Consider the following 13221-nt stretch of genomic DNA (forward strand, 5'->3'; position numbering starts at 1 on the left):
CACCATGGCCAGCTAATTTTTATATTTTCAGTAAAGACGGGGTTTCAGCCAGGTGTGGTGGCTCATGCCTGTAATCCCAGCACTTTGGGAGGCCAAGGTGGGCAGATCACCTGAAGTCGGGAGTTCAAGACCAGCCTGACCAACATGGTGAAACCCTGTCTCTACTAAAAACACAAAATTAGACAGGCATGGTGGCACATGCCTGTAATCCCAGCTACTCGGGAGGCTGAGACAGGAGAATCGCTTCAACCCAGGAGGTGGAGGTTGCAGTGAGCCAAGGTCACGCCTCTGCACTCCAGCCTGGGCAGTAAGAGTGAAAACTCCGTCTCAAAAAATAAAATAAAATAGGGTTTCACCATGTTGGCCAGGTTGGTCTTGAACTCCTGACCTCAGGTGATCCACCCATCTTGGCCTCCCAAATTACTGGGATTACAGGCATGAACCACCACAGCTGGCCCACTCTGCCTTTCCAAAACCACCCCTGCACAGGTGGTGAAGGCTGCACAACTGTGTGGATGTCCTTAATGCCACTGAACTGTACACTGAACTGTTACAACTAAGTTTTATATGCATCTTATTATAATTAAAACATTTTAGGCCAGGTGTGGTAGCTCACGCCTGTAATCCCAGCACTTTGGGACGCTGAGGTGGGTGGATCACAAGGTCAGGAGTTCAAGACCAGCCTTGCCAAGATGGTGAAACCCTGTCTCTACTAAAAATACAAAAATCAGCTGGGCATGGTGGCGGGTGCTGTAATTCCAGCTACTCAGGAGGCTGAGGCAGGGAACTGCTTGAACTCAGGAGGCGGAGGTTGCAGTGAGCCAAGATCGCACCACTGCACTCCAACCTAGGGGACAGAGTAAGGCTGTCTCAAAAAAAAAAAATTTTTTTTTAAATACCCCACCCCTCCAGATGAGGGAATAAGCAGGAGGCCCTTCTACAGCCCTGGCTTCCAGGTTGCCACACCATCCCCCAAAAGATGCTGCCCAAGATGGGGGTCCTCAGCCTGCTTCAGCCCAGCACCTGCCTGTCCCATGACGGCTGCACAACTGGGGTGGGAAATGGCCTCAGCTCTTGTACGCATCCTCTTCTTCTCCCCCGCCAAGACTACCCTTAATCTACTCAGGGCTTCAGCTAAGGCCCATATGCTCCCCAAACCCAAGGGGACCCTGTGCAGGAGGCAAAGGTGGCACCATGCACCTCCCCTGTCCAGCTAGTTTGCCATTGATAGCACCTACCAAGCAGATATTTACCTTAAAAAAAAAAAAAAAAAAAAAAAAAAAAACCACTGCCAGCCACGGTGACTCACACCTGTAATCCTAGTGCTTTGGGAGGCCGAGGTGGGAGGATCAGTTGAGCCCAATTCTCAAGAATAGCCCGAGCACTGGGCATGGTGGCACGTGCCTGTAGTCCCAGCTACTCTGGAGGCTGAGGTGGGAGGATCGCTTGAGCCCAGGAGTTGTGGGCTGTAGTGTGCTCTGCCAATCGGGTGTCTACACTAAGTTTGGCATCAATATGGTGACCTCTCGGGAGTGGGGGACCACAAAGTTGCATAAGGAGGGGTGTATGGTCCAGGGTGGAAAGAAAGCACATCAAAACTCCTCTGCTGATTAGTGGGATCGCACCTGTGAACAGCCACTGCGTTCCAGCTTGGGCAACACAGCGAGACCCCATCTCTTAAAAAAAATACATATATATATATATAAATTATTAAAACAACAACGAAAAAGAATAGCCTGAGCAACACGGTGAGACCTCTCTCTACAAAAAAATAAAAACTTAGCCAAATGTGGTAGTGCACGCACGCCTAAGTCCCAGCCACCTCGGAGGCTGAGAGGGAGAAACACTTGAGCCCAGGAGTCTGCAGGGAGCCCTGATGGTGCCACTGCACCCCAGCATGGATGACAAAGCAAAGTGTCTCAAAAAAATAAATAACTTTATATCACCAAATGTTCTGGAGAGGCCCCTTCTCTTCTGTTCTCATCCAGCCTGGGCTGCAGGCCAAGATGGAGCCCCGTGGGTGGAGCAAGGGCCTGTTCCACGTGACAACGCAGACTCCTTCACAGGGGAGGGATGCACTTCCAGACACACACACCTCCCGCCAGCCATCTTCAGCGAGATGTACTGGTACTGCTGTGGAGAGGAAGGACTCGCTGTATCGGATGGAGAGTGAAACGTGGGTCCCCTACAGCAGACTCTGACAGCAGAAAGGGAGGGAGGGAGGGAGGAAGAGCTGTTGTGAGTGGTATCAGCAGAAAGGGGTATGAAGCTCAATGTGGTCAGCGCCACCTGGCATGTGTACAAAGAGCCCACCTGACTGTCCCCACACAGCAGGGAGGCACGAGCATCTCTCCCTGCACAGATGGTGCCCAGGATGGCTACACCAGCATGAGGCTACCAGGGAAGGCCCAGGACACTGATGCTGCATCCCGGGGGACCTGTCCTTCAACTGTAATCAGCAGATACAGGGGACAGGATGTGGGTACTGAAGGCCAGGGGCACAGCACCTTTTTTGTAAACCCCACTCCCTGACAAGAAAAGAAAAGCAAAAAACAACTGTCTGCACACACAAAGGTCTACATGGAAAAGGATCCAAACAGTTCACAGTGGTAATGGGCCTGAGGGTGGGGCTGTCTGCTTAAGCCCCAGAACACCTGAAGTGCAAACGCTCACTGCCCAGGCAGCCACAGCCATGACCACAACAGAGGGCTGGGAACAGGGAGCCCAGACACAGGCACTCCCTCCAAGACTAGGAGGGAAGCACACAGGCTGAACAAGTACCCTCAGTCCCATGTGCAGGATGAGGCCTGCAAAGCATGGCAGTAATCCCAAGTGACTCCTGCACAGGGCAGCCCTTTCCTTGGAGACAGCTGACTGGGCAAGACCCATGTCACAGGCTGGCAGAGCAGCCCACCTGCCCCTATGTCCTCCGGAAGAAATAGCCTGTGGCAGGAGAGCCCAGGGCAGGGCCACCAGCTACATCGTGATACCGGTGGTGAAAAGACCCAGACCGTGGTACCTGTGTGTGCCCACTAAGCCAGTCAGCTCAAGGGTGGCACCTGTACTTCTGCAGAGACAAAGTGGATGAGGATGACTGTGTGTTAACAATGTGACTCTCAGGAATTCCCTCCAAAAATCTCCCAGATAGTGAAAAAGGGAAGGAACCCCCATTATCTACACATTAGTTGGCGCTTATGCTTTTCAGAAGGGCTTCATTTTTGTTGTTTCTTCGAGGCAGAGTCTTGCTCTGTCGCCTAGGCTGGATGCAATCTTACCTCACTGCAAACTCTGCCTCCCGGGTTCAAGCGATTCTCCTGTCTCAGCCTCCCTAGCAGCTGTGATTACAGATGTGTACCACCACGCCAGGCTAATTTTTTATTTTCAGTAGAGACAAGGTTTCACCATGTTGGCCAGGCTGGTTTTGAACTCCTGACCTCGAGTGATCCACCCGTCTCGCCCTCCAAAGGGGTGGGATTACTGGCAGGAGCTGCCATGCCCAGCCCTTCATTTTGGTCTTAAAGTTCCTGCTCGATGTAGAGCAGTGGAGAGAACTGAAAGGTGGGTAACCATCATCAGCCCACATGGAACATCAGTCAAACCACGGTTTTGTTTTTTTTTTTTTTTTTTTTTTGAGACGGGGCCTTCCTTTGTCACCCAGGCTGGAGTGCAGTGGCACAATCAAGGTTCACCTCAGCCTCAGCCTCCTGGGCTCAAAAATCCTCCTGCCTCAGCCTTCTGAGTAGTAGCTGGGACTACTGGCATGCACCACCATGCCCAGCCCCATGGGTGTTTTTTTGTGCTAAGTACTTTCAAAACAGGAAGTCCAGTGTAACTCACCTGAGTCCCAAGTTAAGGATGTGGCAACAGCTGACCACACAAGACAGCTTTTCCTAAATGAATACAGAATGGGGCCCCCTCTCTCCTCCCCATCGGAGATGAACAGCTCAGCCACTCAGAAGGGTGCGTGGGACCCAACAAACAAAGAGCCATGTACATCTGGGTCCCGTTGGTCAGGTGCCGAGGACAGGAAGTGCCCTGGCATCTACTGGATGCCAGAAGACAAGACGTGGGACACAACTAAGTCATGGTTCCTGTGAGGTACTGGTGGCACTGGCACAGGGTCACACTGAAGAGCCTCCAAGCAGAGGAAGCACAGCCTCAGGAGGCAGTCTCAGATTTATTTATTCCTACTCAACATGACCCCGAAACACAGGAGCAACTCTGTACAATTCTAGAAACTCACAGCTAGCTCCAAAACAATAGAAATTTTAAACTACAAAAGATGAGTTATATTCAGCAAATATAAAGGGTAATTTTAGACTGTGTGAATGTTTATCAGACTATTTACAGCACCCGGAGACAGGTTCAGATCTCGCCGGCCTCCTTCTCTTCAGACCTCCGTGAAGCCATCTTCCCGTTGGAGCTCTCGAGCCTCCAGTCCGGGGGCCCCCGCTCACTCCGCCCGCTGTCCCAGGATGCCTCTCTAGATGCCCGTTCTCTGGAGAACCTGGGAAATGGGAACCAGAGGCTCAGTGGAGGCTGCTGCCCCACTTCCGCTGGCTGCTCAGGCACTGACAGTGGACCCGCAGACCAGGCCAGGGAAGGCCATCACCCCCTATACCTGGAAGCCCCCCGGAGGCCAACCAGACCTGCCCACCACATATGTAATGTTAGGTAGCCATTAAAAAGTGACCTCTGTAAAGAGTTTTAATAAGGAGAGCCTTCACTACAACATCAACGGAGCAAAGGAGAACACAACACTATGCTAAAACAAACACACACACACACACACACACACACACAATGGGAAAAAAATACCAAAAACAAAAATGAAAGCAGAGGTAAGCAGGGCATGGTCAGGACACTGAGGCTCTGCCACTCTGTGTATGGGCGCAACGGTGCGCAGGGCCAAGGGTGCAGGCTGGGGACACATGTACAGCTCCTGCGGTGTCACCTTGTGCTGCGCGAACTCCTCCACAGCCCTCTCGCCTCTTTCCAGACCTCAGAGTCCCGTTTATGACTCCCCAGCCCTATCCTGAGTGCCAGCCCAGGCCCATCCCCACCAGACACGGCCCCCAGCAGACCCTGGGAACACAGAGAAGGGCTCACTCCTGGTTGCAGCTACCGAAGGAGTCAGAGTAGTTACTTGTATTTCGCACTCCGGTCCCGGGAAGCCCGACGATGTCCCCGGCTGTGGCTCCGGGAACGGCTGCGGTGGCGCCTATGTCTATCTCGGGACCGGGACCGGGACAACTTCCGTCGCTCTCGGGAGGTAGATCTTGACCGCCTCCGACGCCGATCCCGGGAGCGTGACCTGAAAAATCAGAAGGTTCCAAGGCTGAGACTCCACAGGTGCCACCACCACCAGGGCCCCAGCCCTCAGCAGATTCCGCTCACTGCTTTACTGACATTCCCACTATTTCCCCAAATTTAACATATCTCCTTATCTCCAATGGTTAGACCCTTTCCAATGAGGCCTCCTGAAAACCTCTGGCCTGGATACTCCTGCCACCCTGCAGGCCCCAACCTTCCCTCTCATTAACAATGGGAACCCTCTGTTGTACAACAACCCCTTGCCCTGTGCCCTCCACAAGCCAGCCCTCCTGCCAGACAACATTTGTAAAGGCATAAACGTTAAATATTAAGAAAAAGGCTGACAGAAAAAGATATTTGACTGAGAGCACTTTAATGGATCTGGAAACCTACCTCCTGCGATCTCTGGTTCTTGATCCTGACCTAAAAAGGGAAAAAAAAGATGAACCACTTCCCGACAGCACCCCTATTCCTCACCATCTGCGGGGAGGGCTCCAAATCTAATCCAAGAAGTGAGACATTTCCCCAAAGACCTGCTGTTTTTGAGCTGCCTTCATGTTTCCAGTCTGAATGGGCAGTGCCAATGTGGCCATCCCCACTGCCACTCTGTGGCACACTCAGTGGCACCTGAGCGTCACAGAGGGAACTACATCTGAGCATAAGATTCTCCCGCCCAGCTCCTCAAGGTCCTGCTGCTCCCACTCCCACACCAGCACTGTTCTCCACAGCGCAGCAGGCACCACCCCTCCCAAGGAGCCATCCGACAGCCCCAGAGCACCCAGTAAGGGCCGTGGGAAATCGGTGCACACTAACGGTTAAGTGTGCTGCACCCAAGTCCTACAAATGCGTCTCCAGTCTTGACAACAGACATCAGCACAGAATGTGCAGGCGCTGAGTGGGGCACACCAAAGACAGCAAAGTGGAAGCAAAGCCCTCAGCTCCAGACGCAGGCTTCCTGCCACACAACCAGTCTGAGGAAGGTAAGCTAACAAGGCCTCATTCTATGCCCCTGCTAAGAATTAAGGTACAGCCATTAAGGTCAAGTGGCCCATGTACACCCACAACATACATGACCTAAACATGATCATGCATGTAAAAATGTCCAACTCCATGCAAAAAAATGGGAGCCTGTTTTGCTTAATATTGTTTCTATACTGTTTAAATCTTACAATAAAAATCTCCTGCTGGATAATTAAAACAACAAACACAATAAACAACATTCGCCCTGAGTTACACATTGAGTTCTTTCAGGAAAAGTGGTTTGGGAACCTTCCTGGACAGTAAGTTGTGTCCAAGAGGTTACTTCCGGCTCCCACCTCTTCTTTCAGCTCCAGTCAGACTCAACGCCCCCACCTCAAGATGGCCTCTCAAGCTGACTGTGGCCAGAAGCATGTGCCACTTCCATCCTTCCTCCTCCCACTCCAATACACCAGGCCCAGCCTTCCAAACTCACCAAGAAGCAACTCAAGGACAGAAGCCAGGAGCCAGCTTTGTTTCCTCCTCTGCGCACCTCACACACTAACAGCAGGTCCCATCAGCTCTATCCCAGAACTTTCCCAGACTCCTTCAGCCCCTTACCTGGCAAACTGCCACCTCCTCCATCTAGTTTCTCCTGCCCAGCTCCCCAAGGTCCTGCTGCTTCCACTCCCACACCAACACTGTTCTCCACAGTGCAGCAGGCACCACCCCTCCTAAGGAGCTGTCCAACAGCCCCAGAGCACCCAGTAAATCATCAGCAGTGCCACACACTGCCTCCAACAACTCAGAGCCCTTTCCTGACTGCCATGCACACACAGTCCTGGGCTGGGCTGTGTTTTGTTTTGTTGGACTGAATATGCTATGTGTTTACTTCTCTTTTTTGTTGTTGTTTTTTGAGATGGAGTCTTGCTTTGTTGCCCAGGCTGGAGTACAGTGGCACGATCTCAGTACACTGCAACCTCTGCCTCCCAGGTTCAAGTGATTCTCCTGCCTCAGTCTCCAGAGTAGCTGGGATTACAGACATGTGCCACCACATCCAGCTAATTTTTGTTATTTTTAGTAGAGACAGGGTTTCACTATGCTGGCCACACTGGTCTCAATCCCTGATCTCATGTACTCTGCCCGCCTCGGCCTCCCAAAGTGCTGGGATAAGAGGCATGAACCAGCGGGCCAGGCCTTACTTCTTTCTCTTATAATGGCCTATTGAGCAGGCCCAAACTATTCCAAGCAACTGTGGAATGGAGGCAGCAGGGGATACCTGAGGCCGGGGCAGCCCATCCAGTGCCAGCCCCCAGGCTCACCTCCTGCTCAGACGCTCCTCTCGCTCCCTCTCCTCTCTCCTCCTCAAGCGATCCTGATTTCTCTTCTCCTGCTTTTCAGCAACAGTTTTCTAAATAAATGAAACAGAAAAACGAGGGAAAAGCAAGTTACACAAAGCAGAGTGTGAACGCTAGTTAACAAAGCACCTTTATATGAGCTCAGTATCAGTAATTTAAAAAGTGAAGAGACATTTTTAGGAAATGGGAACACATTCATTTTTAATACTTCCTAACAAAGAAGATAACACATGAAAAGATGGTTTATCATTACATTTTATTTACTTTTGTTTTGAGACAGAGTCTTGCTCTGTCACCAGGCTGGAGTACAGTGGCACAGTCTCGGCTCACTGCAATCTCCGCCTCCTGGATTCAAGCCATTCTTCTGCCTCAGCCTCTCAAGTAGCTGGGACCACAGGTGCGCACCACCATGCCCGGCTAATTTTTGTATTTTTAGTAGAGACGGGGTTTCACCATGTTGGCCAGGATGGTCTCAATCTCTTGACCTCGTGATCTGCCCACCTCAGCCTCCCAAAGTGCTACGATTACAGGCATGAGCCACCGTGCCCTGCCCCCCCGCCTTTTTTTTTTTGAAGTCTTTGCACCCAGGCTAGATGGAGTGCAGTGGGGTAATCACGCTGTAGCCTCGACCTCCCAGGCTTAAGCAATCCTCTTTACCTCCAACTCCTGAGTAGCCAGTACTACTACAGGCATGTGCCACCATGGCCAACTAATTTTTAAAAAATTTGTAGGCTGGATGCAGTGGCTCACGCCTATAATCCCAGCACTTGGGGAGCTCGAGGCGGGCTGATTACAAGGTAAGGAGTTTGAGACCAGCCTGGCTACCACAGTGAAACCCCGTCTCTACTAAAAATACAAAAAATTAGCCAGGCATGGTTGCACACGCCTGTAGCCCCAGCTACTTAGGAGGCTGAGGCAGGAGAATCGCTTGAACAGGGAGGGAGAGGGTGCAGTGAGCCGAGATTGTGCCACTGTACTCCACCCGGGGTGACAGAGCAAGACTCCGTGTCAAATTTAAAAAAAAAAAAAAAATTTTTTTTTTCCAAAAAGACGAATTTTTATTAAAAAAAAAAAAAAAAAAAAAAGATTTATACAGACAAGATCTTGCTATGTTGCCCAGGCTGGTCTTGAACTTCTCAGCTCAAGCAATCCTCTTACCCTGGGCTCCCAAAGTGCTGGGGTTATAGGCCTGAGCCACCCAGCCTATCACTACATTTTAACAATTTGGTAACACACTGTCCTATACTTCTAACTCACAAGGAATTGATCACATTGTTTCAAACCAACCCAGAAAGCTAGTTTATGGTAAAACAGAACAGAGATATCTGATGAAACACATCCTGCTACTGGGAGCAGAATTCCTGCTGCCAAAAAGCAGCCCAGCCTCAGGGTGCTGGGTGTCATGCTGGTTTAGACTAAACTGAGTTTGAGGACAGCAGGCCACGGGAGGTGGACCACATATCCTCTGCACCTGGCTTTGTTTTTTTGTTTTTTTTACTGGTTTGTCAAAAGCACCTGGCTTTCAACACCAGACGTCTTGAATCATCAGACTGATTATGAAAACCTTGTAAGGGGAGGAGGGTATGAGAAACCTCACCAATGAAAATACCATCAAGGCGAGCTTAGTGGAAAAGCACCAGCACCATTCTGTGCACCCCCGACTCCCAATATCAACTCCAAGCCATTTAATGCCCCACATCTCTGCCAAGTGAAGCCCTGAGTGAGAGCAAATCAGAGCCAATGAGACAAAGAATCACTAGTCTTCTCCACCCAGAGAGCTATGATGGCGTAAGGATAATCTCCATGCCCAGTTTGGATGAGAGCACATTCCCCAAAGCATGAGAGGGCACAGCAAGGGTGGAGAGCTGAGAGACCGGCACCTCCAGCTCTAAACCTTTGCCCATGCTCACGCTGTGTTTGGGACAGGGCACACATGGATGACATCTTTAAGGTTATGTTTAAGGATGGCATTAAAGCCAGGTACAGTGGCTCACGCCATCTCGGCACTCTCGGAGGCTGAACAGGTGGAATCATTTGAGGCCAGGTGTTTGAGACTTGCCTGGCAAACACAGTAAGACATTCCTGTCTTTAAAAAAAAAAAGGGGGGGGATGTAGGCAGCAAACCACCTTGCCATGTATTACCTACGCGACAATCCTGCATAATCTGCACATGTACCCCAGAACCTGAGGTACAATTAAAAAAAAAAAAATTCTCTTTCCAGCCAGAGCCAAGCATTGGGCATCTCTTGGGACAACTGGCACAAGCACTGCACGACCGGGGGCAAGAGAAAGCCCCACCACAAGAAGCGAAGTATGAGCTGGGGCGCCCGGCTGCTAACACCAAGATGGGCCCTGGCTGCATCCACACAGTCCATGTGCAGGGTGGTAACAAGAAATACCGTGCCCTGAGGGTGGACGTGGGGAGTTTCTCCTGGGGCTCTGAGTGTTGGGCTCAAAAAATAAGGATCATCAATGTTGTCTATAATGTGTCTAAGAACGAGCTGGTCGGTACCAAGACCCGGGTGAAGAATTCCATCGTGCTCATTGACAGCACACCACACCGACAGTGGTACAAGACCCACTACGCGCTGCCCCTGGGCCACAAGAAGGGAGCCAAGCTGACTCCTGAGGAAGAAGAGATTTTAAACAAAAAACATTCAAAAAACTCAGAAGAAATATGACGAAAGGAAAAAGAATGCCCAAATGAGAGTCCCCTGGCGGAGCAGTTCCAGCAGGGCAAGCTTCTCGGTGCATCGCTTCAAGACGGGGACAGTGTGGCCGAGCAGATGGCTATGTGCTAGCAGGCAGAGTTGCAGTTCCAGCTCAGGAAAATCAAGGCCTGGAAAGGCAAATAAATGCTTGTTTTCTGTCTCCACCCATGTCATAAAGGTGTTTGTTCCATTCACAGAAAAAATTAGTCAGCCATGGTGGTGCGCGCCTATAGTCGCAGCTACTCAGGAGACTGAGGACAGAGGAACACTTGAGTCCAGGAGTTCCAGATTGCAGTGACAATAAGCTATCAGCTACCATCACATCACCACACCCCAGACTGGGTGACAGAGGGATACCCTGTCTCTTAAAAAACAAAACAAAACAAAACCCTCTGCTGTCCAGGTTGGAGTGCAGTGGCACGATCAGTTTACTGCGGCCTTGATCTCCAAGGTCCAAACAACCCACCTCAGCCTCCTGAGTGGAGTGGTGGGAACCAAAGGCACACACCTCCACGGTCGGCTAATTATTAAATTTTTGGTAGAGACAGCGTCTCCCCTTACATTGCCAGGCTGGTCTCAAACTCTTGAGCTCAATCAATTCTCCTGCCTTGGCTTCCTAAATGCTGGACTTACAGGCATGAGCCACCATGCCCAGCCTCAAGGATGTCATTTTTAAAGAAATTAAGGCTTGGTCAGGTGTGGTGGCTCAGGTGTAATCCCAGCACTTTGGGAGGCGGAGGCAGAGGCAGGTGGGCATCCCTAGGACTATTGTGAGTGCAGCCTCCTGTAATTAGGGCACAGGACTCATACTCTCCGTATCATTACGAGGTGTACTTCCAAAGACGTTCTGAGCTGTTACTTTCATAACTACTTATCAAAGTTTGTAATACAAGCTGTGTTGTTTTGGTCAACTCTATGCTACTCATAACTGCAATGATAAAACAAGCTCTCTAACCAAGTTAATGCTTCTTAAGACAAGGGAAAAACATTTCACTACATTCACATTTCTAATGCAGAAACACACACTAAGGAAATAAAAGACTTGCAGATGTAAAACAAACAAACAAAAAACACTACATTAGGGCCAAGCACTGTGGCTCACACCTGTAATCCTAGCACTTTGGGAGGCTAAAGCAGGTGGATTACCTGAGCTCAGGAGTTCGAGACCAGCCCAAGCAACATGGCAAAACCCCATCTCTACTAAAAACGTGAAAATTAGCCGGGTGTAGTGGGAAACACCTACAGTTCCAGCTACTTGGGACGCTGAGGCAGGAGAATCGCCTGAACCTGAGAGGTGGAGGCTGCAGTGAGCTGAGATCGTGCCACTGGACTCTAGCCTAGGTGACAGAGCAAGACCCTGCCTCAAAAAAAATAAAATAAAATAAAAAAACAGAACAAAAAACAAAAACCTACAGTAGGGCAAAATTCTGGGATATAAAATGAAAATTTAAAGGAGGAATGGGAAAGTAACATTTCCAACTGCTAGGAAGCAATTTTTTCTCTTTGAGACAAAGTCTCACTCTGTGGCCCAGGCTACAGTGCCGTGGTTCAATCTTGGCTCCCTGTAACCTCTGCTTCCCAGGTTCAAGTGATTCTCCTGCCTCAGCCTCCCGAGTAGCTGGGAATACAGGCACATGCCACCATGCCTGGCTAATTTTTGTGTTTTCAGTAGAGCCAGGGTTTCGCCATGTTGGCCAGGCTGATCTCGAACTCCTGACCTCAAGTGATTTGCCCTCCTCAGCCTCCCAAAGTGCTGGGATTACAGACAGGAGCCACTGCGCCCAGCCAAAAGCAAATTTTTAATGGGGTGGTAAATGCATACTAAATTGTAATTTATAATTCCATTGGATGCATACTTTTACATCTTTCATACCTATAAACTTATAAAGAAAAATTCCAACTCAAAAAAAAAAATGTGACAGAGTACACTGCTTTTCAAAATTCTCTCGGGAACAAAGCAAAATGTTTCAAGAGCAGAGGCTGAGAATAGCCTCACTGCTGTGCCAGCTCCTATTCCAGTCCCAGGTTCACACAATCACCTATGGGACCTTCCTCAGGTGCAGAGCCCTGGCACATGCTGCCTGAGTCAGCAGCTCCTTCTGGGGTACACAAGGCCCTCGGCCTTGGTCACTGAAGCATTCTGCAGTCAGGGGCAACATGTCTGTCCCTCCACTACATTTCAGTTATATGGGGGGATGGGAAGGGAGGGGCGGGGGGAAGGCTGGCTGATTTCCCACTATCCTATCCTGAGGTCTGAGTACGCAGCAAGAGAGGCTCCATCAGTGTGAAGGAAGACAATTCAGTCATGGAAACATGTCCAGCCTTCCTTCTTAGCATTCCGTACTTAAGTTTTTAAATGTCTCAGAGCCTTGAGAAAGGAACAGAGGCTGTCTCTGGGCCAGGATGGTACAATGCTATCAGAAAAACCCCATACTCACCTTGTGCTTCTGAGGTGGCTCACAGGCAAGGAGCCAGGATGTGTGATATTGTCTTGACCGACCACAGACTCTTTCTCATCTCCAAACAAGTAATTTCAGAGGTGCACGAGGAGCTGTATGTACCCCGGGAATAGGCTCTGCCATTTCCTTTTTTTTTTTTTGAGATGGAGTTTCACACTTGCTGCCCAGGCTCTCTTGGCTCACCACAACCTCAGCCTCCCCAGTGGATGAAATCACAGGCATGCACCACCACACCTGGTTAATTTTGTATTTTTAGTAGAGATGGGGTTTCTCCATGTTGGTCAGGCTGGTCTCAAACTCCTGACCTAAGGTGATCTGCCCACCTCAACCTCCCAAAGTGCTGGGATTACAAGTATGAGCCACCACGCCCGGCAGTGCTGCCATTTCCTTCTGTTAACAACAGGGTCCATACTAAATCTCCAA

At 50.1% G+C, this 13221-nt stretch overlaps 1 protein-coding gene and 1 pseudogene across 9 annotated transcripts in view; one reads left to right on the forward strand and one right to left on the reverse strand.

Annotated features, from left to right (window-relative positions):
* Nucleotides 1-4164: 4164 nt before the first annotated feature.
* LUC7L (LUC7 like) overlaps nt 4165-13221 on the reverse strand; it is a 29243-nt gene continuing 20186 nt past the window's right edge. For 5 of the 9 annotated variants that reach the window (XM_002755725.7, XM_078344162.1, XM_017978588.4 and 2 more), the window contains 4 exons: nt 7593-7681; nt 5707-5736; nt 5147-5314; nt 4165-4507 (listed from right to left, as the gene is read on the reverse strand). In XM_002755725.7, coding sequence (XP_002755771.1) covers nt 4366-4507; nt 5147-5314; nt 5707-5736; nt 7593-7681 — 429 coding nt within the window. In that variant the 3' untranslated portion in view covers nt 4165-4365. Of the gene's footprint in view, nt 4508-5109; nt 5315-5706; nt 5737-7592; nt 7682-13221 lie in introns of all 9 variants that reach the window. The other 4 variants (XM_078344163.1, XM_078344165.1, XM_078344164.1 and 1 more) reach the window with 1 other exon arrangement.
* Nucleotides 9831-10483, forward strand: LOC108587790 (small ribosomal subunit protein eS8 pseudogene; annotated as a pseudogene).

This window comes from Callithrix jacchus, chromosome 12 (genome assembly GCF_049354715.1).
Source record: "Callithrix jacchus isolate 240 chromosome 12, calJac240_pri, whole genome shotgun sequence".
In the NCBI taxonomy this organism is placed as follows: Eukaryota; Metazoa; Chordata; class Mammalia; order Primates; family Cebidae; genus Callithrix; species Callithrix jacchus.